This window comes from Phyllopteryx taeniolatus, chromosome 19 (genome assembly GCF_024500385.1).
Source record: "Phyllopteryx taeniolatus isolate TA_2022b chromosome 19, UOR_Ptae_1.2, whole genome shotgun sequence".
Taxonomy (NCBI): domain Eukaryota; kingdom Metazoa; phylum Chordata; class Actinopteri; order Syngnathiformes; family Syngnathidae; genus Phyllopteryx; species Phyllopteryx taeniolatus.
The window spans coordinates 10,567,604-10,593,628 of NC_084520.1; the positions used below are offsets into that span (position 1 = coordinate 10,567,604).

The window sequence follows — 26,025 nt, forward strand, 5'->3', positions numbered from 1 at the left end:
GACATAAAAGGTGATACAAATGGACTTGCAGTAACAATTTCTAATGAGCGTCTCTTTCGACGTACGCACAGACGTTTCAGTATGTTATGTGATAAAAAATAGTCTATAAACACATAATCTGCATCAAACATTTGTTTCTCTTGCTGTCCTAATTTGGTGGGTACAACAGATTGACAGTTGCAAATTCCACTGTGGACAAAATGTAAAATAACTAGTTTTTGAAGATGTTGGATTACTTCCTGCCGACTGTTTGTGGGGGTTAGTGGCATTTGTGACATCAATGCCCACAACACACATGGAGTGCCTGAGTTATAGCCAATGACAGCTTTTATCGCTCATGGGAATAAAACGACTGAAAGACATCAGCAACTGTCCAGAACACAGCTAAGGATAAACTTTTTTTAATTATTGGGACCCACATTTATAGACAACAAATTGACTTCAGTAAGAAGTTATTTCTTGTATGCATCAAACCTGTTGCTTTTGCCTCATGTACTTTTAATGTAACAAATTGATTTGGAGTATGAAAGGGATTTCCTATGTGCAGTGTTGACTTGATGTCAATGTGTTATTTACTATTCAGTATTTACTCCATTTAGCAAGTTTGTACTCTTTGATGTTTTGTCACATGGACATAAAAGTAATACAAATGGACTTGCTGTAAGCAATTTCTAATTAGCATTGAGCGTTTCTTTCGATATACGCAGACATTTCAAATGTGCATCAAACATTTGTTTCTCTTGCTGTCCTAACTTGGCAGATACAAGACTGACAGTTGCAAATTCCACTGTGGACAAAATGTAAAATAACTGGTTTTTGAAGATGTTGAATTACTTCCTTACGACTTTGTGGGGGCCAGTGGCATTTGTGACATCAATGCCCACAACACACATGGAGTGCCGGAGTTATGGCCAATAACAGCTTTTATCGCTCATGGGAATAAAACAACTGAGACATCAGCAACTGTCCAGACCACAGCTAAGGAGAATTTATTTATTTATTTTTATTATTATTGGGACCCACATTTATAGAGCACAAACTGACTTCAGTAAGAAGTTATTTCTTGTATGCATCAAACCCGTTGCTTTTGGCACATGTACTTTTAATGTAACAAATTGATTTGGAGTATGAAAGGGATTTCCTATGTGCAGTGTTGACTCCATCTCAATGTGTTATTTACTATTCAGTATTTACTCCATTTAGTAAGTTCTCTTAAGGATCAGTGTGATCGCTTCTATTTTTGTGTAGTTTATTATTGTTGTGAAAACATCCAAAACTTCAATGTATTCAAAGTTGTAAACTGTTGTAAACCTTGAACCATGCAACAAAAGTGAAGCATTTTTTTTTTTTTTTTAACCTAGCCTACAAAATAAGCACACAAGCAGCTCATTTTCAACAAATACGTTTATTAGCATTCACCTAAAGAAAATGGAAAAGGTTAACTGGGAATGCGTTGCACAAAAAGGTGTGATGAGGCAGCCGAAACTGCCCTTATTTTTTTCTTAAATTAATGTCAACCCTTAAACTGTGAGCCACACTGGACCCACTTCCAAAAAGCGAGTGATGAACCAGACAAGGGTAGAGGAAAGAAAGGAGGGATAAAGAGCTGTACAGCACACAGGAGGGGTTTCAAAGAGGGCATGGGGACAAGGAGAAAGGGGATGGATGATCTGCCACACCTGTGAGCTTACAAACCGGCAAACAGCAGCGGAGGGTCGAGCGCCCCGGAACAGTGACCGGGCACTCAGCACCGCAACACGCCACACCATGTCACCACCGCACTGCACTGCATCTTAACAGCTAACCAGCATTACTCAACTGCTACACAACTGCGCCTAGTGCACAAAAGATACACAAGAAAGAGGGTTAGAGTCATAGGAAGCAACTTTAACCAGACAAAGAGTTGACAGAAAAATCAAAAAAAAAATAAAAAAATAAAAACTTTTGTCATCAAGACAAATGAAGCCACACTGACAAAACGGATTAATGTACAGCATGTTTGCCCAATTGAGAGGGGTAACAAACCAATTATTTGTAATTGACAACCTCCTGCCAAGAAAAAGACAAAGTCTTCCATTAAAAGATGGAAGTTAATTAACTTCCATTAAATGAAATTAACTCAAACATTTATTGAAGAGTACAAATTCAAAAATAAAGCAATTTAAAAGGGGGGAACAAAAACATACAAATCTATTTCAACAGGCCCAACTTTTTAAATGACTAACATGATTTTTTTTTTAGCACAAGTAAGATGAACTATTTAGGAAACATTTAGACCAAGTTCCAAATAACCTTTCAGTCTGCTTTCAGTGGCAATAGTGGAGTCCCCTTGAACATGGTGAGACTCATCCTGATGTCCTCAGCAAAAAGACGCAATCATCTGAGAAATCTGCAAGAAAAGACAGATCAGAGTTAACAAGAAAGCATCTGAAAAGATGCCATCTTAACTCTTAACCCGAATATTTACAACGTGCGAGTACACCTCATGTATGCGTTTACGCACCTTCCGTAGTACCACATTCCCAAAAGACTAGCTCTACACAGGACTCTTGCACTCTGGCATCATTTAAAAACAAACCTTTGGGTTGAGAGGCGGGAGGGCAAAGCACAGGAAGCAGGTGGGGGCCCCACCCCGGGCACGTCCGCCCGCGATCCCTGTGAACGTACCTCACCTCACCACACCACCTCAAACACCAACTGACAGCCCCGCACCACCACCATGACGACCTGCTCCTGAACAACCAAGCGTTGCCTGGGTGACCTGCTCCCGAGCAACTGCCATCGCCCCCCCAGCAACAGGCAGGTGACATGGGCAGGTCACACACTAACTGCTCTCATACTGCCACACCCCCATCTCCTCCTCCTCTCTTTGCAAACAGGACTCAGCAGCTTGGAGGAAAGAATTCCACATTTAGGTGAACGTTTGGAGTGAAGCACACCCATATATACTCACATTAGCCCAATTCAAACGCTCTTTTGCATGTGTTTTAAATTGTTTGACTTAAAGAACACACATGCTTTAGAGACAAATTAATCTTGGCTATTGTATTTCTAAAATAGTCATGGTTCTGCTGACTTGGTTGCTAATGAGAAATTTTAAAAAGAGCAACCTCAAGACATCAGAATACTAAGCATCTGTTCATGTATGTATTTATGACATTCCACCCATCCCACTAAATACCGTCATGTCGCATCCAACTTTGAGCTAAGGCTCTGTTCCGTTGCCCTCTGGAGACTTGGGCCGGCTCTTGGACTTGGACCTGGATCTGGACCCGCGGTTGGAGGCGGGGGTCCGGCTCCTCGACCTGGAGGGGGACTTGGACTTGCTCCGCCTCGGGGTCCTGGACTTGGATTTAGACTTGGACCGAGACCTGGATCGGGAATAGGAGCGGGACCTGGACCGGCTGTAGCGACGGCGACACCTGGATTGGGAGCGGCTCCTGCTCCTGGAACGACTACGTCTGCGGCGGCGAGGGCTCGCTGAACGTCTGCAGAGAGAAACATTGAAATTTTACAAAGGCCTTAAAAATAGTAAAAAAAAGTATTCAATGAAATTCCATCTTGTCACTTTACCGTGCTCTGTGGAGGTCAAACTCAAAAAACAGCTAACATAATTAAAGGGGACAGCAAATGACAGTTGACTGTAGAGTTGGCTGACTGTACTCTTGAGGGGTGGACATCGACAGCTTGTGTATGAATGCGCTTATTACGCGTTTTGTTACCTTACCGTTTGTTCAAAGTGATTGAAAATGCACTGCCTATGCATTACAATACATTGTAATTAGTGATCTAAGCTATATTTAACAAACTATACGTTACCTTGTGTTAGCAATCAGACGGGCTGTGTGTTGAAATTTATCTTGTTTGAAAAGATTTCAATCTTTGCACCTTCGGTTTTACAGACTCCTCGTGGTTGATGAAATTGCCCCATTTTTTTTTCTCCAACAGAGTAGTGCATGTGGTTGCAGTAACAGTGTGCTAAAGAGATTTTGATTCAACTTATTTGTAATCAAATTGTTTGATCAATCGTTACAGCCCTAAATATACAAATGGTTGTCTGCAGCTCTTACCATCGTCAAGTGTGAAATTAAACTGGTGTAAAGTCCATTTCTGAAAATGTGCCGATGAGAAAATGATTCTGCCCTTCCACTCCGTTACCAAACAGTGAGTCTAATTAAAATTTCTTAGTTGAATTAAAGTTTCTCAGCCAATTTAATAAAATAACCACTACGAGACACCTGGCTTTTTGTTACCGTTTGACTAACCATTAACACTACAGTCATACTTCTTTCCAGTTTGCCATTATTGTTGTGAAAGATCATGTTATATAACCCACTTAGTCATAAATCATCAATTACCCATTAACACCTGTCCCGTTTACCGAAGAGTTCCGTTGTTTAGTACAGTGGTTGGGATTGTTTTTACACTTTTTATAAAAACGAGTGCAAACGAAGACAGCGAAGCCCGGCACCATTTCGATTCAAGGTTTACATGACGAAAATTTACTTTTGATAGGCTTCGGAAAACAAATATTCCACCACTGCAAAGCTGACTGAAATTGCATTTGGTCTGTTTATTCCGATTGAGTGGTTCATAGGAAGCATGTTCATTCGCTTTGGGCTTCTAATACGATTGTACCTGGAATAGAAGGCTCCATGTAAAAAAACACAAAAGGTTTATGAAATGTGACACTTACTTGATGGCTCGTTTTAAGACATTTTTTGTTTAGCGAAAGCATTTCACAAAGAGAGTGGTGTGCTTGACTGCATTTTGCTTCCCTTCCCTTACAAGTTTAAAAAAACTAAAGGCGATGAAGCCCAGTCACCCCCAAATGTGGACAGTGCATTTATTTGAGCGTTGGGCCTCTTCTGAATACATTCGTGTATTTATATTAACATTTGTTTATTCCAGTAGAACTTCATTAGACTTTTACTTCTATAACTACATGTACATAGATATTTATTTTCTTGTGCGTTCCACAACCAAGTTAATACAAGAAAATAGTCTATTAACAGTCTTCTGCTTGTGATTACATTTTCATCATGTAAACTAAAGCACTGACTCCTCTCTAAAACGTGCTAGATTAGGATATGTAAAATTGTAAAAAATAAAATAAAGTTAAATTCATCTCCTTTAATAAACGACAACAGTATAACAATCTAATTCGCCTGTGGCTAAAAATAACAAACGTTTCGCACGCTCTTTGATGCAACAGAATACATCAAAGCGGTAACGGAAACGGGGGCCGAGCAGACAAAGATCTGAGCACGTGCTAACTTTGTTTCACATCATCTCAATTTTCGCCCCCCTAACCTAACGTACCCTTCGTACCGTCGCGGCGCAGCCCCTCTCCGGCTGTACATGGAGTCCGGCGGCCGGCCGTAGCGGGCCATCTGCACGCGGAGCTCCCGTCCGTCGAGCAGCGCCCCGTCCATTGCGTCCATGGCGTCCTCGGCGTCGCGCTTGTCCAGGAAGCGCACGAAGGCGAAGCCGCGGCTCTCCTTGGTGTACCTGTCCCGCGGGATGTACACGTCGCCTACCCGGCCGTACTTCTCGAACACACGGCGCAGCGTCTCCGGCGAAGTCCGGTAAGTCAGGTTATCCACTTTGAGGGAGGTCATCCCCTCCACGTCTGGCGGCGGCCTACCGTAGCTGCTCATTTTCTCCGCGGAACCGAGCGGTGGCCACTAACTAAAACACTCCAAGCTATTCCTGACTGTAATATAACAAAACGCCGCTAGTTCTGAAATCTACGCAAGACTCCAAAATGAGCTCAATGTTGAAGCACTTACGCGTATGCACCACTCGAACGGTCCGCTTCTTGTACACGAAATGGCGGCAACAAAGCTTCCTCTCCCTCTTTATTCTCCACTCGTGGTGGCCTTCTCTGATTGGCTGATGGCCTCGCGCGCTTTGCCCCCTCCCAACTGTGCTTCACTGCCCCCTGTTGACGGGGAGGTTACATCCTATGTGGGTTATGTTGCCAATTTAGCGCGTTTGTTGCATGATTTAGCAACTTCTCGGACTACCACAGCAACTATTTCCCCCCAAACTCACCTAGCAACAAATTAAGCTACTTAAAAAAAAGTCTGGTAAAACCAATCAGCTCTGCTTGCAATTGTTATGCAATGCACTTAGAAATAGAAATATACTAAAAACTATATTAAACAGCTCGTATCAATGTGACGGGTGCTGTGGTGTATTTTTATTGGATAAGATTTTGTCTGGTTATTTATGATTGCACTATTATTATAATTTTAGGCCTTGTGTTTGGATAAATAAAGATTAAATAAGAAATGCCACCGTGTAATTGAGGTTATGTTCTACGTAACTACGCAATGACACCATCACGCAACCACAACGTCATGTAGCAACTTTTAGCAACAAATAGCCCGGCCTTTAGCAGCAGCGCCTGAAAAGCAGTTGAGGAACAGTGGCCCATCACTTCGCCTTTGTTCTGTTCAGTCTGCGTCAATGTATCACGAGCTACCTCACGAGTAAACTGAATGGTCTCTTAAGTTAGCTAACCATGCTAAAGCATGGTAGCTATGTTTCTTGGTCATTATTATTATTTGCTCAAATTACGCATTCACAGGCCTAGCGTAAAAGGCCTCGTTTTCCATGGCTAGCTCATGAAATTAGCCTCCTTTAGCTTTCCCCTGTATCGTGTGTTGCTGCTACGTGCTTGTTACCGTCCCTGCATTGCAGTCTTCGCCGGGAGGGTTAGGCTAATATACGAGGCGGCTATGGTAGCTGCTAACTGGAGAGAGAGAGAAAGAGAGGGGGCATTGAGTAGAGCGCGAGAGAGAAAGAGGACTGCGCCAAAACCAAGGTCCGGATTTGTGACGTCAACGGGATCCGCAGACCTCTTTGACAGCACCGAGGTGTGTGTGGGGGGGGGGGGGGGTTGATTTAAAACCAGCGTCCTGCCGCCACCTGGTTGTACATCGATACATCGCTGCTTTATAAGTCCCGATTAAACTCGTTTGTTTTTAAAGGGAATCCCACTACTGCTGCTTTCCTCGCTGACCGCCGAGGACAAACAACCAGCGGACCAGCCACTAATCCCCGAGACGGTCACATCCACGGTGTGGAAGGGGGTGCTCGATCCCTTTTCACGAAAAATGGACACAAGGGGGCAAGCGCCAAGTGGAATAAATGAGTCGAAGTAATCATCATCGAAGGGGTTTAAAAAAGCGAAGCTGAATGTCCATTTGGTCTTTATTATTGTCATTTGACTGGAGATGGGGGTTTTCGCGAGCAGACAAAACATAGGCGTGGAAGAAGTGGATATTCCGTCCAGTTCGGTGTACCGTTACCCACCGAAATCTGGTAAGGTACCAACAACAGGTCAACCCAATGTGTGTGTGTGTATGCGTGTGTTATGGTTTCACGGTGCAGAGCGTCAGCCTATTGCAGGTGATCGTGTTTTGAGTTCAAACGATGAAAAAGTAGTGACCACATGATCCCAGAGGCTGCTGACAAGCTGGCTTCACGATGGCATAAAGGCCTTCAGTGGAACATTACATAGCTAGTCGTATTTCGCAGTGACCGGAATGCAATTTTACAGTGCAGTTTGTCATTGGATTGGTGATTTGTTATACTGTACAGTGCCCTGTGAGACCTGCCGATTTAAAATTAAATTCTGCCTTTATAATGATAATAAGTTGATTTTGATACATTTAATGGAACATTAATTGAAGATTGCTCAATGCACCGCATCATTCCGGGATCTGCTCCTAATATTTAGAACTCTCCTGTATCCGTAAATGTAACCAAAGTGAGAGATATCACTTTCATCAGCCAAAGATATCCAGTTCAAGTTAAGATGTTAAAAACAGCTTTCTCTCTCTCCATCTACAAGCGCAATCAGTGGCGGTCCTAGCTTGAATGGCATCCTGTGAGTATAAATAGTATACATTTAAAGCCCAGCTCTCTGGACCTCAGACTGAGCCGAGTGTGTTTGGATGCATCCTGTTTGATTGCAGCGTGGCCCGCAGGGGTAGCTGCAATCCGATTTGAAAGATCACAGATAGATGTTGAAAGAAACATTTCTCTCATATTGACATAAAAGACACCTCAAACTGAATTTGGGAACACGATTGCACTTTGATGTCACACTAATAAATCGCATCATCATCCATCGCGCTGTGAGGTGGTCTTGCCGCTGTCAACTGTTGCAGTATGAGCAAATCTACTTTGTCTGGCTGCAAGAGGAGAAGAAATAGACTTTTGGTTATTGTGAGGCCAACGGTTTTGTTGTTATGAAAGGGGAGACGTTTAAAAAAAAAAAAACTTAACTATTTACAAAAGTTCCCACTTCTTAGGTCTCAAAACTCACGAAGGATGAAGATTTAGAGCACACTACCCAGATTTCTTGTTGACTGGACACCCCGCTCCATAGGATTCTTGGCCAATGGCGAGTACAGATTTTGTTATCATGACAACTGCGGGTGGAGCTGGGGGATTGAACAGCAAGCAAATGTTTTCTATTTGCGGGTGTGTTTAAAAAAACAAAAAACAGTACCCATAAAGACGATGAAAGAATTTTCACCCATGGAGATAACAGTTCATACACTACACTGTGTGTATGTGGTGCATGGGCAGGCCACTGCTTAAAAGTGGTTCTGGATCTTTGCCCAGCCTAGCTGATCATATGGTGGGCAGAGAAACCCGGAGTGGGGGCGGTTATTATGTAAATTAGGCCATGAAGAAGTGCAGAGCGGCTCGCTCACAGACACATGTTCAGAAATAGACAGATGAAACATTTTTCTGGTTGTTTAATTTATCCCTTGAGAGATCCATATTCATTCTCATATGTCCCTGTTAAAATCAAATTTGCATGTTCTTTTTGTTTGGTATCATCCTGTCAGGGTTAGGGGAAGAGGAAGGAAGGTTGCATATGAAACTGATCTGTCAGACCCAGATCCCGTGAGTGGTATCTGGTAACAAAGCCGCCAACCTGCTTCAAGAGCTGTCATTCAGTCTTCTTTTAGTCCGCAGGCTTGCGAAACAAGTCAGGAAGGTGCCAGACTCGAACCACACCTCCCACATCCTGTCAAATAGGTATCCGGAGGCCTACTATTACAGTCTTGTCATTCCTCCCTGTGTTTAAAAAGCAGGCCGTGTGTTTTAAGACAGGCGCACACCGAGCGATGTGGCTGAACCAGACGGAACTGAACAATTGAAAACAAATGATGGGTGGCGAGTGACCCTCGCACACTTGTCTCCAACCAATCTCTTGCAACAGAAAAATGGGACCAATGGCACCAGGATGCATCTGAAGATATTTGAGAGGCCACTGGCAATGATAGCCCCAATCATTGACAGCACGATCACCAACTTTCAATATAAGCATTTCATCTCGGAGGCAGGAAAACTCTTCTTAATATTCTGCTTTTTAGCCACAGGTGTATATGAAATTAATATATAGTTAAGTATTCGTCCTCGATGTTAGTGCTTGATACCTTTCTTTGTTGGTTCGCGAGTACGATTACGCAAAGCTAGCTAGCCTATCAATTTCCTAGTGGGGTGATAGAAGAAGCCATTTAATTTTTTGGTCTGTGTTGCCATTTGAATTAATTTTGCTATCTATCCTCTCGGTCCACAGGAAGTTACTTTGCCAGCCACTTTATCATGGGCGGGGAGAAGTTTGACTCCACCCACCCTGAAGGTTACCTGTTTGGAGAAAACACTGACCTCAACTTCCTCGGGACCAGACCAGTAGCGGTAAGTATTCTCAATGTGGTCACCACATGTAAAGTACCAATTGAAGGTCAACTTATTGCTGAATTAGTAATAATACAAATTTGTGCTTCTTTGCTGGGTTTAGCTAGCTATCCGAGGAGGTGTTGCATTTCACCCATTAAAAAAAAATATATATGTACATATATATATTTTTTTTGTTTCAAACAGCAAGAAATGTAAAGGCAAGTTGAAGATTAAAGTCAAATATTTTTTTAAATGTTCAAATTTTCTGAAGGAAACTAATTCGGTTTATTCAATCCATGATTTAAAATATTGTAATTGCGTTTTTTATTTTAATTTGAAAAGGTAACTGTAAAAATTACAATAAATAACAAATAAATGTAAATAAAAATAAGTACTTCATTAAAAAAAATTTAAATGAAAAAAATTACAATTAAAAAGGAAAAATTACATTTAATTAAACCACAAATTAGTTGTAAGCTAAAATAAAAATGTAAAAAATTAAAACCTAAAGAAAAATTACAATTAAATACCAAATTAATATTTTTTACAAAAATATATATTTTTAAAATCACTTTCTTTCATGTTTTTCACACTTTTAATTGACAACCTGCTCTGTAATCGGCATTTATTCCGTGTTGATGCACTATACACAACACCTCAGTTGATGGCATCCTGCTGCAGCGTTTAGCAGCTTTCCACACTCTGCCTGAGTGCAATTTACAGGAATGTGTCATCCTGTCAGAGTAATTATAAATGAAAGGGGAGACGGTACCAAGCGATGAGGCGTTCTCCCGTTCGCTCCCGTGGCGTTTCGATCATGTAACCGGAATGTTGAGTTCACAAGCAGAGAATTTTGAAGTGAAGCTTGTGGTCTTTCTGCCATTTATGTCTAGACTCAGACTAAAATTAGCAGTAGGCTTTTCCTCCCAGATAATGTGGGCATTTAAAATCCTCCCACGGGCTCAGAATTCAGGTTATTATTATTTTTTTCCCCCCCTCGCTTCATCTCTCTTTGAATGAGACGCTCAAAGCAGCATTATATAACACCGTTGGCTTGTGAGCAGATGGTGCAGTAAAATCATAAACCCAGCTTGAGTTGTTGCGCTCTGGCTCTTCTACAAATATGATCACGGACAGGCTATATTTAGAGACTTCTCTCCCCCCTCCCACATGGAATAATCTCCCATAAGGAACTGAGTGTTTTCATCTGGTGTTTAATATACACAAGCGTGAATGACTGCTGTGAAATTTCCAATAAGACCTGGACTGTTGTCTAATGAAAGACACTTTTCAGCACAGGGCGTGTGTGTTTTACAGGCACGACTCCCACCGAGCCCCAGATGCATAACGCTACTGCCATTCACGGCCGCGTAAACACATGAGCGAGGCTTGTGTAATGTGTGGAGTTATCCCACCACATCCTGCATGTTTCTCGCACCAAAGATTGGTTCTTTTATGCGCCGTCAGCAGTTTGTGGCTTTGAAGAAAATCGAAAAGAAACACAACCAGGGTCAAGTTTGTAGATGTAACCAAGGGATGTTTGATCCTAAAGGCGGGGGCTTGGTTAAAGTTGCATCAAAGATTAATCCACGGCTTGTAACTATCGCCCTGGGAAGCACAGCAAATTTCTTTTATTCATGCTGTCCAATGAAAATCCTTTAATGTTTAGGTTAAACCAGGAGCAGCCATGGTGGGTACGAAAGGAATGTTGCGGCCACTCCTCTTCATCTCGTAGTGTGTATTTAACTTTACTTAAATGATTGTTTTTTTTTTTTTTTTCTCTTGCTTTTAGTTCCCATACGCAGCCCCTCCACCTCAGGAACCGGTGAAGACGCTACGGAGCCTTATTAACATCCGCAAGGACACACTGCGCCTTGTACGGTACGCTGTAATACAACTCCTCTTGCACAAGTGCTGACTAATGAGCAGCGACCGCTAAATCGAGGCTTTAGAGTTCAGTTGCAAAAGCTCAACTGTTAGCAAAAGTGACAGAAATGTCTATTTGTTTGTCAGTGTATTTGTGAGACGCCGACTTCTGGTTTTGGGAGAATACCAATAGACATACAGTGTCATTTTAATTTTAGGGTGCACAAAAATGGCTAAAAGTGAGTATAATTTCCTCAATCTTCACTGTTATCTGGATCTTCATTAATGGTAATAATAATGTTTTGGCGAAGCAGCATATTGCTCATTAGCCTAGGTTAGGCTCTCATACGCCCTGTTTCAAGTAACCAACAACAATTGTACAGTGGTGCCTTGGGATACGAGTTTAATTTGCTCCATGATCATGCTCGTAACTCAAAACACTCCCCACTGAAATGAATTGTACTGCCAGTAATCCGTTCCAGCATCCCAAAAAGCGTTTATATCATGTTTTTCAATAAGAAAAACTCCCTGTGTGGAGTTTGCATGTTCTCCCCGTGCCTGTGTAGGTTTTCTCCAGGTACTCCGGTTTCCCCCCACATCCCAAAAACATGCATGGTAGGTTGATTGAAGACTCTAAATTGTCCGTAGGTGTGAATGTAAGTGCGAATGGTTGTTTGTGTATGTGTACCCTGCAATTTGCTGGCGACCAGTTCGGGGTGTACCCCACCTCTCGCCCAGAGTCAGCTGGTATAGGCTCCAGCACGCCCGCGACCCTAGTGAGGATAAGCGGTATCCTCTTCACAGAGGATAAAGAATTAATTCCTGTGAGTATTGTTATATTATCTGTCTACATGTCTTCCACCGTTTGTGTTCAAATAGCCGTTACTTAAATGGTTCTAACACTGCAAGAGAGATACTTTTCGTTTGTCTGTCTGTGGTGTTTCCCATTATGCGTTCAGTTGCGGACTTTAAGGCAAAGTTAATGTGGTTGTTTTACATTCACAAGGTGTAATTATTTTTCTTTAATGTTTAGTTTGAAAGTAAACTTTAAATTCAGTGGCAAGAAACATAATTTATGACAAATTGTTTACTATCTGCCAAACTGCTGCTTGTTGTGAAGTGAGTTGAAGTCACTGCCACCATACAGCGCTCAGATCTCAAAATTTCGCTCACAAGTCAAAGCAATGATGACTGATACTACTATTACTACTACTATGAATAATAACAATAGTGACAATAATAATAATAATTAATACAAAATAAATAATAATAATAATACAAAAATAACTAATTACTTATAAGCATCTTATTGGGTACTCAAGTTTACCTTACAAACATAGTTAAATCAAATCAGTGCCATAAAAATAACAGTACATAAAACATCAATTAAAATGGGAAATAATATGGGAAATGCTCAAGTGAATAGGCAGTTTGGAATAGGTGTTTCTTGAAGTAGGATTTGAAGAGGGTTACTTGGTCTGTGTTTCGGAGGTCAGGTGGGAGTTCCAAAGACAGATGACAGAGCGGCTGAGGGCTCTGTCCCCCACGGTGGACAGGTGAGCAGAAGGGACGGTGAAATTGATGGAGGACGAAGATCTGAGAGAGCGGGAGGATATGGAAATGTAGAGATCCAAAAGAGATGACAGGGTGAGGTTATTCATGACCTTGAAGGTTCAGATCACTATTTTATATTGGATGCGGTATTGGACAGGGAGTCAGTGGAGTTGTTGCTGAGCTGGACTGATGTGGTGAGTGGAGGTTGCCCTTGTGATAATATGGGCGGCAGAGTTATAGAGAAGCTGTTGTTATTGCAGTGGGGGAGACCATATAGAAGGGAGTTGCAATAATCCAGGTGGAAAGTTGACGAGTCTATGATCAAGAACAGCAGCAGTGTAGGGGGTGAGGGATGGATGGCAGCGATTGATGTTTAGTAAGTGAAAGTATGTGGACCGGGTGATGTTATTTATGTGTGCTTGAAACGAGAGTGTGCTGTCGAAGATGACACCCAGACTCACAGACAGAGAAGCAGTCAGTAAGGGAGGAAGAAGGAAGAGTGGCGGTCGGTTTGGTGGAGAGGTAGAGCTGGGTGTCATCTGCATTACAGTGAAAGTGTAAATTGAATTTACGAAAAATGTTGCCAAGAATTAGGATGGAGGTAATAAAAAGGAGGGGACCCAAGACAGAGCCTCGGGGCACACCGGAAGAAATGAAAGACTAATGGGATTGGACTGATTTCATTTGAACAAACTGGGTGCGGCTGGACAGGTAAGAACTGAACCATTGGAGGTGTGTGTAATGCCAATGTGATGGAGTCTGTTCAGGAGGATGGTGTGAGAGATGGTATCAAAAGCTGCAGTCAGATCAAAGAGGAGGACGATGGTGAATAGGCCAGAGTCAGCTGGCAGGAGGAAGTCGTTGGTAATTTTGATAAGTGCTGTTTCTGTACTATGGAAAGGGCGGAAACCAGACTGGAATTGTTCATAGTTTATTGTTTAGATTATTGGAAGTGAGGAAACTGACTGACACAATGATAAATGACACCACTGTCATCAACAGTCCCCTTATTAACATCCAGTGCACCTTTTAAAAAAAGACTATTTCAAGGTTAAAAAAATAAGTTCTTGGTTTACCTTGCAGGTGCAGCGAGGACCTAAAGTTGCCGGGCGATGACGAGGCGGGAAAGCAGCGGGCCTGCTACAACGTGGAGTTCACTTTTGACGCCGACACGCAGGTGGCCATCACTATCTACTACCAGGCTATAGAGGAGTTTCACAACGGTGTGCCAGTGTAAGTTCTCAGAGAGAGTGCAGTGGCGTAGCCTGCACCTCTTCATTTGTGGGAGTGCACTGGTTGACCTTAACGCATTGGTTGCCTTTAGCTACCTGCCCCAGGACAGCTCTTTGCAGTCGGAGACGGTGCACTTCAAGAGAGGGGTTAGCCAGCAGTTCTGTCTGCCATCGCACACCGTCAACCTCAGCGAGTGGGCAGACGAAGAGGTTAGTCCTCTTACTAGTTGCTTACAGACTCTGACATAAGTTGCCAATTTTAGGACTTGGGACTTGCTTGGCTAAAACTTACAAAAGACTTGACTTTGACATGGTACTCGTGTGACTAGACTTGATTAAGAGTTGATCTTCATCACCTGTAAGTTGGTTGCCTGTGTGCCAGTTTTAAAATTTTTGATAAAAAGGTTTTTGTGTAGTGCACGCAAACCTGGCAACCCATATCAGGCTATGATCTGAACTGAAGCGCAGAGGCCACTTCATGAAGCAAGTGTCAAAAATCAGACATTTAACTTCCTCTGTCACTATAAGGTAAGCTATGTTAACGTCACAGTTGTGCTCATAGCTGGTCAAACATTAAGCTTCATGTCGGTTTATGTGTTTAATTGAGAAGACAATGTAATATACAATAAGGAGACTGGTTAGGGACCATTAAAAACTCAGTGATTCAGAATGTGTTAGTACAGCTAACTAACGCAAAAGGAGATACTGAGTGCTGAGTCACTCATGTGCGAATATATGTTATGTCTGAGCAAGAGTGTATAACTTGACTTATGACTTGCTTAACCCAAGTAATGACTCGACTTGCTTGAAATTAAGCAGGGACTCGACTCAACTTGCTTGACTTTTGCCACAGAAATTTGGGACTTGTACATATGTGACTTGGTCCCACCTCTGCTGTAAGGACAAAGTATTACGTTATAACGCCTCCTGTTTGTTCTCCCCAGCTGCTGTTTGACATGGACAAGGAGATCTTCCCCATGGCGGTGCAGGCCGTGGTCGACGAGGGTGATGGTGAGTTCTGCTACGATGCGGTGGTGTTGCAGGTGGTGCTTCAAATTACGTTGTTTTTATGTTTTCTGTATGCAGAACATATGGGGCACTCTCACATACTGTTAGCCACGTTTGAAAAGGTAAACTTGATTGGAACAAAATCTTTAATGATGCTGAATATGCGCATAGAAAGTAGAGTTTGTCATACTGTTGTTTTCCTTGGCAGCACATGGATGGCAGCTACTGTGTGAAGCCTCTGAAGCAGAAACAAGTGGTGAGCACACGTACCTTTTGTCAAATATTTTCCTAATCTTTTTGAAACAAAGCTTTGATGTCCCCTGGAGATGTGACTTAATTTCTTCTTTCAATTCCCAGGTGGATGGAGTGAGTTATCTACTGCAGGAGATCTATGGGATAGAGAACAAGTATAACAGCCAGGAATCAAAGGTAAAGGCTCTTCCTGTCTGCTCCTATTACGCCTGTGTTGATGCGATTGTGCATCTTTTATCTACAGGTGGCCGATGACGAAATCAGCGACAACAGCGCCGAGTGCGTCGTGTGTCTGTCGGACGTGCGCGACACACTCATCCTGCCATGCAGACACCTGTGTCTCTGCAACGCATGCGCCGACACGCTGCGTTATCAGGCCAACTGCTGCCCCATCTGCAGACTGCGTGAGTCCACACACACAAATGCGAGGAGGTGCTCTTTTGCTAAACATTCCCAAACTGTGTTTTTTCTTCTTTATTTTAGCCTTCAGGGCTCTGCTGCAGATCCGAGCTATGAGGAAGAAACTCAGCCCTTTGACACCGACCAGCTTTAACCCCGTCATCACTTCACAGACGTCGGACTCTGAGGAACACTCGGTATTATTGTGGCGCTAATATGAGCTAACTTTGTGATTGGGAAAACAAAGACACAGCATGCTATGTTTTGTTTACTAAAAGACTGCGAACACTCGCTAATAGCAAACAAATGTCCAAATAGTCAACATCCTTACCCCCCCAAAACGTTTATAATTGCCTGTTTTCATATTTTAAACCCAATACTCTCCAAATTTGATCCCAAACACTTTAATATTATTTAATATTCATCTTACAAAAATCCCCTAAAATTAAATGGTTTACAGATGATTTGAGTTTAAAAGAAATACTGGATTCTGGAAGTACAAGGATGCTGGAGTGTTTGTCACTGTTTTGTAACATGTAAAAATACCCATTAGGACTTTCCTATTAGCTATTTTAGTATGTTTTTGACTCAGTGATGCATAAAATGTATTTACGCACATACAGTATATCGCTCTACAGTATAAAGCTCTGTCTTGAGTAGGGCACTACTGTGCCTTACGTTACCAGCTGTTAACTTCCACCACTGGCAATTTCAAGCTGGACCTTTCTCTGTACCTTCTAGAGAAGTTTACCACCGTACTTTCTCTGGCGTCAACCCCATTGCGCTGCTGTTTGGCCTCAAGCCGGCCGGCCATCTGCTGTTAGCCAATGCTAGCTACTCCTATGCTAACATGGTGCCTTAGAAGCAGCAGGGCGTTTGGGCGGCATCTTAGGGTGTCTCAGAAAGTGCACAAAAATATGCAGATCGGCGCTAATAGGTGAGTTTTTCAGCGAAAGGTTTTAGTTAATTTACGAGTAGATGCAATTCTCAATAGAATGGTGTCTCTTGACCAGGAATGCTTATACTAACAAAATGTTAACAACAAAGCAAAAACTTCAGCCGGTTATCGAGACGAACTAGCCTTGTTCGTACTAGAACGGTCAATGCTAATGTTAGCGCTGGTGTCTGTGCCAGCTGCAGCATGTTTTGCATTGAGGGGATGGCGTGCTTGGGTAATGGTTTCAACATACGTCTTGTTAAAGTACATCCGATGCGCTTTTTTTGCAGGCCTCTGAGCACATCCCCCCGGGTTACGAGGCTGTGTCCCTGCTGGAGGCTCTCAACGGCCCCCTAGCCACGTCCTCCGTGGCGCCCCCTCTCAACTCCGGCCCCAGTCACGTGTCGGGGGCACTGCCCCCGTATGGCAGTGAAGCCCACCCGGCGGCGGCCCGCTCCCTCTCCCCGCTGGAGCATTCCAACTCAAGTCAGGGGCTCAAACTCAAGAAGAGCAGTTCCAAGTGAGTGAATGTGCTCATCCTATGATTCTAATATTTTTTTTTTTGCTGTTGATTGTTTTAAAACTTCTTCAAAGCTGTTCCAAACCACAAGTATGCATATTTTAGGTCGCTTTCCCAGAATTCCTCAGTGCTTCCCGAGGAAGAGGACGAGAAGTCTTGCAGTGAATTAGAGGCCCGTCGCCACAAACCGCAGGAGGTGTGTATTTTTTCGGGGGGGATATTTTGTTGGGTTGGGAGCTCCTGTTATAACACTGCTTTTCTTTATTTTTACAGTGTGGAGTCACGCCAGACAGTGAAAATCTAACTCTCTCTTCTTCCGGAGCCATCGATCAGTCGCCGTGCACCGGAACTCCGCTCTCCTCCACTATCACTTCCCCTGAAGGTAACACAAAACGTAATCCATTCAAAGTCATCTTCAAAAACAGTGTCAATGAACTACTGTTGTTTAAATAGTATGCAGTGGTCGTCACAAAAAAACCTGCTATTTCTGCAAATACTTACTGCATACCAAACGCAGAAGCTGTCGTGAAGAAGATTCCAAGATCGAACATGTTCTGGTTTCCATTTACTGTATAAGTATTATTGACCAATCACATTTTAGTAGCGTAATAATAAACCACCTTTGTAGAGGGCAAATTTTACAGTAATTCTGAAATGTAGAAAAAATGTTGAAAGCAAAAGTCTCAGTGCAATTTATGGAGCGTTTTAACATGAATAAATTATTAGCTGGTGCCATCTGAGCATTTAATGGATCTGATAGGAGGTTTTTTGGCATTGAACTGGCAGCGGAGGAAGACTGTTTGGAAGAAAAGATAGCCGAACATCAATCAGTTGTCTTGCGCGGTCTTTTAAAATGGCGTCGCATCGTGATGTGTGTTTCCGTGTGTCTGCCAGACCCAGTGAGCAGCAGCCTGGCCCAGTCAGTGATGTCCATGGCCTCGTCCCACTCGCAGCACTCCCACATCAGCACTGACACCATGTCCTCCATGTCAGGGTCCTACCTGGCTGGGGCGGACGGCGAGCCCGGGGGGGGCCGGGAGGGGGTTGATGCGCAGAGCGAGGAGAACCGGGACACCCCCATGGAGAGCCGAGGACCCTCACAGCTGGAAGGGGTAAATATTTGCGTAATCTAATGAGTTGTTAATGGGTTTGTAATGAATTAATTTCATGTTACAATGATGCCTTGACATACAAGTTGAATTCATTCCGTGACCATACTCGTAACTCAAAACACAATTCATTGTGCTGCTCCTTCTGGTGCGCTTGCCTTGGCCACCGGAAGCCAGTATTATACTGCAGTTATTTGATTGAAATGACCTGGATGAATGAGAATACTGTTATGCAGTCACAAACTAAGAAGAATAGACTACTTCTTGTACTAGTATTTTAAGTGACTCAGTAAAATGGTGCAATATAAGTCATTTTTTGTAGATGAGAAAGAATATATGCCTGCGAGTATTGTTATATTAGTTGTCGAAATGAAGTCACTGATAGTGTAGTGGTACACTCGCCTGACTTTGGTGCAGGCAGCGTGGGTTCAGTTCCCACTCAGTGACGTTGTGAATGTGAGTGCGAATGGTTGTCCGTGTCTATATGTGCCCTGCGACTGACTGGCGACCAGTTCAGGGTGTAGTCCGCCTTTCGCCCGAAGTCAGCTGGGATAGGCTCCAGCGTCCCGCGACCCTAACCAGGATAAGCGGTGTTGAAAATGGATGGATGGATAGTTGTCTAAATGTGTTGGCCCACTGTTTGTGTTCATATATGCGTTTCTTCCAAAATCGCAACATCGATGCTAACTGTTAGCACGTCAGTGGCGTTTTGCATTGTTGTTAGCCTTAACCTAAGAGGACTTTTCCTGAGGCAAAGCTATGTTGTTTTAAATATACAAGTTGTGATTCTCTTTGTTTTATATGTAGTTTGAGAGTGAACTTCAACTGGGGGTGGCGTTAATTGTTCAGTATTTACCAATGTGCTGCTTATTGTGAAGTGAGTTGAGTTCACTGCTACCATGCAGCTCTCAAATCTTAAGTTTGCACTTGTAAGTTATGCGGAAAATCGCCCGAATGACGGCTTGTATCTCGAAAAACTCTGACGTCGGTTCACTCGTCATCTTAAGGCACCACTGTAATTGCATTTTAATAGAATAGAAATTGACACAATGAGCAATGTTTTTCAATTCAAATGAAAATATTGACTTGTGGTTCTCCCCCTTTCCAAGGAGACAACAGAACTGAAGTACTCTGTGGCTGTCGAGGAGCAGGACTCAGAGGTGACTCGCATATGATGATGTGCATCAATGCTCAATGAATACATTTCTTTGAGCTCCTAACTTTGTTTTCTTAGGGAAACGATGTCACGGAAGAGGACCGCTCCTCGCCATCGAATGGCAAAGGTAATTACAATGACCACCCCTCACTTTACACCGTTGCCACACATGCTCTGTGCAAACTGATGGCACTGTAATAATAATTTAGAAATCTTCCGTATAACATGGAATATATGTATGATACACATATATCTTGGCTTGACAACACAATGGAGCAGTGCCTGATGAAAATGCACGTTAAGTGTGTTACAGTGTTTCCCAACCTATATTAAACCAAGATTAGAAATAACACCCCCAAATAACAATGTGCCTAAAAGTATATATACGGAAATATTAGTGATCTTGTCTCAATTTACTCACAAATTTACTTATCAGTTTGTGCGTGCCAGGACTTATTGAGTTTTATGAATGACAACAAGTGGACACACAGGTTTAGTATGTACCTTCTGCCATCTCGTGGAAGAGCATTTATTTATTGTGCCTGTCACTATACGTTGCTGGCATAGATAGATAAACCAAGATACAATATTTTTTTTGTAAATAAATTATAATTTTCAGATAAATTAAGAAAAATTGGATCATTTCCCTCAACACAGTTGAAAATCTCTCACGGCTTACTTTATGTACCACTGCACAGTGGTTGGGAATCACTGGTGTAATATACGTGGGCCAGTACTAGAACTAGAAAATTCACATTTCAATGGATTAGAGCATGATGAGGTTGTATATCCTTCCAAGCTTGCATTTGCATGTAAAATACTACACCCTCATGTCATACGTATTAATTACAGTTTGACTTCATTTACTCCATTATGCACTTTTGTGTATGGTGAGCCAACAAACACACAGCAGAGGACTTACAGCAAACAACAACAAGGTCACCTTTCATCAGACAGCCCGTGACATGTAATTATGTATGTGTGGATGTGTGTTTTTTTGTGTGCGTGACACGAGTGAGTCCCATGAATAATCTTTCAGTTCTTTAGGGAGCAAGTGCCACCTGACAGGCTGTGGACGTCTATGTGTAACTACAGGATGCGTGTGTGTGTGTGTGTGTGTGTGTGTGTGTGTGTGTGTGTGTGCGGGTACGTGCGTGTTTGTCTGTACCAGCATTGCCAGATGGCTTCTGTGTGTGTGTGTGTGTGTGTGTGTCTGTGTGTGTGTTTGTGTGTTGAATGCCAATCACGTAACCATCCTTGCCTTTTTGTCCTCATTAGTGCCAACATGTGCACCCACCAGTCATGCATTACGCATGCCAAAATGTGTTTTTTTGTTTGTTATTCCTCAGTACACTGTAGCAAACACATACACATAAGTTATAACATACAACAATATACACGATATACAGTGACACCTCACTATTCGTGGGGGTTAGGTACCAAGCCCGATCAGTGAAAATCTGTAAGCAAAAGACGATCCCAAAACACTCAAAAACTCACTTCTCATGACATTACTCAAACGTAACGAAGGACACGCATTCAGCAATGCTTCATTCTAGCATGGCCGACCACCTCCCTTCCTGCCTGTGTCCCACTCCCCGCTGTGCCTGGCTGCTCTTGTTGACCTGTGCCCTCGCTTGCAGGTGGGCGGAGCAGGTTTCCCGAGTTGGCCAATAACAATCAGGGCGTCGCCCTGTGTGACACGCCCTCTTTGGGCTTGGACAATGAGCAGGCTCCTGACGGCCGATTCGCCGGTGAGTGGACGCCGACCAGAAGTGAAGAGAGGGAGGGAGAAGGCATGAGGCTTCTGACGTTAGCTCGCTAGGCTAACACAGGGAAGAATGAATGGCGGCAGACGCTAACGTGGGCTTCCGAGCATCTCCTCTTTTTCCTTTCTTCCCTTTGCTGCTTCATCGCTTGTTAGAACAAAGTAGCTGTGCGCACCCTCCATCCTTAAGCCCTGTTGTGTGTGTCCATGTTCTTCACGTGTGCTTCATACGTGCATGTTCTCTGTCAACATGTCAGAGAAGAGTCTCGGTCCAACATGATCCCTGTTCTCCTTTCCTCTCCTTTATTCCAAGCTTGGGGCAGACTTACACTTGGGCATTTGAACCATGCCAAGTCGTTTTTTGATGTCAAAGGTGGCAGTTGTTGTGAATTACTGGCCAGAGGAGCGATCACATTAATCATAACACGCATGTTTTATGGTCATATGCCCGGCGTGACGTGGACTTTTTTTGACTGTGGATTATTTCCAGTGGTTTGGTTTATTTCTATTGTGCAAGGTGGCGACTAGCTTTAATAACTTTTGAGAGGAGGAATCATTGTACACATATGTGCCAGAATTTTCTGACCTGTGGCTTATTTCAAGTCTTTTGTTTGTATTATGCAAAGTGGAGGTCATAATTAAAGAGGTAGGATGAAATAGTCATGATGGCACGTACATTGCTTGGAATGTGCCTGACTTTTTTGACTTGGTAACTTATTTAGCGTCTTTATATTTATTTTTACTGTGCAAAATTTAGGTAATCATTAATAAAACATAATGGACTCCAGATGTCAAGTGGGCTTGTACACTGTTCGAATAGCCTAGTGTGAGTACACCCTTCATCAAGTGTGTTCATTTGCTTTGTATGAACATTTTAATTTAGTGTGACTTGTTTGCCTTGATGTCCTCCATCCTCTTCACAAACCCGCTTCCCTTCCCCATGTGGTGTGTTTTTAGCTCAAATGTCGTGCGTGGTGTCTTTTTCTCTGTGTGTGTGTGTGTGTGTGTCGTAAAACGTCTTCTGTTATCTCTTCCTTCTTCCTGTGAATTCCTCCCATCCTGTATTCTCCTCCTCCCCCACCCTTTCTCCCCTTCTCTGGGCTTCTTTTGGATGGAAAGATGAGGAGTCGTGCCCGGTACATATTGAGGACTAGGTATGCAGTGTTGGCTAAGACTGTAGATTTGACTCAATAATTTTTTGGCTCCATTATGCACTTGGACTACATTTGACAAAAGTATTGGGACGTTACAGGAAATGTTGTAGTGTTTCTACTATCACTCTATTAAAAATTCTGATTAGAAAATGTCCATTAATACACAATGGTGAAGGTGAGGTCTTAAATTTGTTGACAGTGCCCCTAAAAAGGTCTTAAAGTCCCCCCAAAGTTACCCAAAAAAATTCACACACATCACAGAAAAGAGTCTTTTTAACAAGTGGGACAATGAATGAATTAATTAAAAAAATATGTGTAATAAGTCTTCAAAATGGTCAAGAATTGCGACATTCTTTTAGCTTCCAGACGCTGTGGGCATGTCGCTGACTGCTCTGAATACCCTGCCTCCCTGGAACTTTCAGCTGTCAATTAAATATGTGCCTTCTTCTCACGGCTCCAAAGCGGGGAGGGGAGAATTCCCAGAGATGCACATTGCACACACTCTGACGGGCCACAGAGGGCCTCTCTGTGGTGCCTCACGCAGGGACAATTTTCCCTCCTTTGTCTCCGTTGAAATTCAGCGGGCATCGCGCTGCTGTGGCCGCCGAAGGGTGTGCACCGTATGAGGCCACAACAGTGCTTGCAACATGGTTCCTGTGGATGATTTTTGTTTTACCTCTTCCTCCTCCTCGCCACGTGACGTCGCGGCCGGTAAACTGTGTGGCTTATGACCCTAACCCTGTTGCGCTGGACCTCCGGAGGCTACTCTAATTGGTGCTAAACCGGCAAGGGGCCGCTGGGCGGTGGAGCCCGTCCGGTTCGCCGCTGCCTCTCAACGAAATGCGCGTGGGGGCAGACGGCAGACACACAGTAGCCCAAATAACACAAAACACATTACACTTCAGGGGGGATGTATTTTCTGAAGTTGTAGGGGTAGTTTGATGGCTAAATGCACGTTACACTGATAGTATAGGATTCGGGTCAAAAGGAATGAGGAAGAGGCAATTCTGCCGAATGGCCACTGCATGGAATAAGGGTGCTTGGTGTTTATATAGTGGAGGAGGGACTTTGTGTCAGAAAGTTTACACCCCAGCCTGCTTTCATCTCTGGGCTAGTTTTTAGAAAAAAATTGGCCAGTTGAAAAGGTGAAAAAGAGTTTTAAGCTATACCTCAACAATTCAGCACGATATGGTTCTCAGTCTTGGCACATTTTCAGCACTTATCTTTAAACTTTTAATAAGAAACAAAACTTGACAATGACTTTTGAAGGGACTTTAATTTCGGACTCCTTAAACACGCCCATACCCAGATAAACGCCCATTCATCACTGACGAGGTGTGTCCCAATACTTTTGTCCATGTAGTGTAGCTGCTCTATAATAGTTAATTTCCGTTTTTTTCCACTAACACACACTGACATAATCACTTGAACGCATAATTGTGCATCTTTTTTTTGGGTGGGGGGTTAAACACCACAATCTCTTTTTCAGGTCTGATGTACCTTGGCGGCTACAGGCCCATTTTGGACTCCACCAGCAACCGGGAGGAGCAGGGGGTGGAGAACCGGGAGGGCCAGAGTCCCAAACACCCTCGCCGTGGGCCTCTTATTGTGTAGCGCGCTCACACACACACACCCACACACACACACACACACACACACATTCACACACAAACACTACTACTAGTGGAACTTCCTTCTCTGTGCTTCATCGCTGGATAATGGCTGAACAGGGAACCCCGCCACCACCACCACCATCTTCTCTAGTGAGGTGTTATCCGAGCACTTTTATATCTATTTTATTTTTCAGTCTGTTTTTATTTATTACCCGTAGGTCTAACTTACCCGTGACAGTTTCATGTTGTGAGTTCATGGTTAGAAGTTGCTGCTGCTGCTGCTCCTCCTCCTCATCAATATGACCAGCCAATCAGTCAGGGGCTACTGTGATCTGCAATCACCAAGTTGGGCGGTCTACCTTAGCGCGCTAAATGCTAAAAACAAAGCCTGCTCATCTCTGGACGACCTCTGCTGAATGTGAAATGAAAGTAGACTTGGACTTGAACATTAAACGAATGTAGGATGATTACCTCCCAGGCGGAGGTTCTACTTTTAAGGTAGGATGGGCATTTGACTGGTTTGCCTTGATTCTTTGGAAAATTAGCACTCAGTTAATCGATTTATTGGTATACACTACTCCCCAAAAGTAAGGGATATTGGGCTTTTGAGTGAAGTGGATGTCCTTGGAAATGTTCATGGAGCAAACAGCTGTTTTGAATTTGGCCATTCAGCTTCTTAACAGCAAGTTGTGCAAAACGTACTGAAACATTGAACAGTTGGACGGACATTCTAAAGCTTAGAGAAGGTCAAATTAAGTTCACCTGTGAAAGTTATAGTGCGTTTGAGGTTCATCCTGGAATTTGATCGAAAGCCGTATATCCCTAACCTTTTGTGAGTCTGGTATCTTAAACATTTGTTCTCGTTGAATGTTCTGCTTAGAAAGCTCCTTTTAAAGAAGTTAAGACAGTCTGCGTTTTCCAATTCACTGTCCTTTGTTACGTTTCCAGCTATACTGAGGCAGTGCGAAAGGGGCCGATGATTCAGAAATCAGTGATTATTATGCCCATCCCTGTCTACACTTATCCATTCTTAGAACTGGAATCGGTTCCCCGACCACCCAGCCATGTTAGCATGTCCGTATTGTTGCATTGCAATTTTTGAAGCCACCACCAAGCAATAAAAAATGGCTTCAGTTTCTCATCAGTTTGCACTGGTCGGCTACATTTTTTTTTTTTTTTTTGCTATTGTAAAGGGACTTTTAGTAAGAGACATTCATATCCCGATGATCCATTTTTTAGTTAACCTCTTGATGTTGATTTGTGTTTTTATCTGTTGCGAAGCACTGTGTCGTTAAATTAGAATGTGGATGAAACTATGTGAAACATTTGTAAGGTTTTACACACACACACACTCACGTACTGTAGCTGATCATAAAGGGACATTGATGCACTATTAGCCGTTTCCTAGGTGACGTAACGTTGCGGTGCATGAGGCTGAAGTTGAAGCATGAAAAGTCCGGATGAAGATCTCTGCGTAAGTGTCGCGTCGCTAGGCCCTCCGTTTCCCGGGCTGTCACATGATCACAGTCACACGACCACAGTATGAATGTGTCGTAGGTGGAGAATCAAATAATCTGTAAGAACAACCCACTTTTGTAGAATTGTAGGCGTGAACGTGAGACAGACAATAAAGTTTTGTTTTTTTGCAACTTCACAGTCGAGTTTGAATTATTTTTATTCATTTATTATTTTGCTCGTGTTATTTGTGACAGAGTCCGCTTAACTTTGTTCGGACCAATTCACATC

The 26,025-nt window shown here is 43.0% G+C and overlaps 2 protein-coding genes across 10 annotated transcripts; one reads left to right on the plus strand and one right to left on the minus strand.

The window, feature by feature from the left end:
• Nucleotides 1-1,386: 1,386 nt before the first annotated feature.
• On the minus strand, nt 1,387-5,950 carry srsf2a (serine and arginine rich splicing factor 2a). 4 transcript variants are annotated; one of them, XR_009785593.1, is made up of 4 exons: nt 5,323-5,898; nt 3,182-3,488; nt 2,293-2,389; nt 1,387-1,835 (listed from the first exon to the last, which is right to left on the minus strand). XR_009785593.1 is itself a non-coding variant. In XM_061755445.1 (3 exons), exons 1-2 carry the CDS (start codon nt 5,658-5,660, stop codon nt 3,206-3,208), a joined length of 621 nt encoding a protein of 206 aa, XP_061611429.1. In that variant the 5' UTR covers nt 5,661-5,902; the 3' UTR covers nt 1,387-2,889; nt 3,182-3,205. The 4 variants fall into 4 exon arrangements, 3 of the variants coding, with proteins under 3 accessions (XP_061611429.1, XP_061611428.1, XP_061611430.1); XM_061755445.1 differs by having other exon boundaries at nt 1,387-2,889; nt 5,323-5,902; XM_061755444.1 differs by having other exon boundaries at nt 1,387-2,389.
• A 483-nt stretch (nt 5,951-6,433) lies between these two features.
• On the plus strand, nt 6,434-25,933 carry rnf157 (ring finger protein 157). Of its 6 annotated transcripts, none has more exons than XM_061755431.1 (19): nt 6,434-6,884; nt 6,999-7,332; nt 9,611-9,729; nt 11,504-11,592; nt 14,215-14,364; nt 14,456-14,573; nt 15,308-15,493; nt 15,580-15,627; nt 15,729-15,800; nt 15,868-16,027; nt 16,107-16,219; nt 17,250-17,479; nt 17,585-17,675; nt 17,753-17,861; nt 18,374-18,591; nt 19,698-19,748; nt 19,823-19,871; nt 21,388-21,498; nt 24,156-25,933. In XM_061755431.1, exons 2-19 carry the CDS (start codon nt 7,245-7,247, stop codon nt 24,278-24,280), a joined length of 2,127 nt encoding a protein of 708 aa, XP_061611415.1. In that variant the 5' UTR covers nt 6,434-6,884; nt 6,999-7,244; the 3' UTR covers nt 24,281-25,933. The 6 variants fall into 6 exon arrangements, with proteins under 6 accessions (XP_061611415.1, XP_061611416.1, XP_061611417.1 ...); XM_061755432.1 differs by lacking the exon at nt 6,434-6,884 and having other exon boundaries at nt 6,893-7,332; nt 15,308-15,374; nt 15,450-15,493; XM_061755433.1 differs by lacking the exon at nt 6,434-6,884 and adding an exon at nt 22,632-22,666 and having other exon boundaries at nt 6,893-7,332; nt 24,156-24,340.
• The last annotated feature ends 92 nt before the right edge of the window (nt 25,934-26,025 follow it).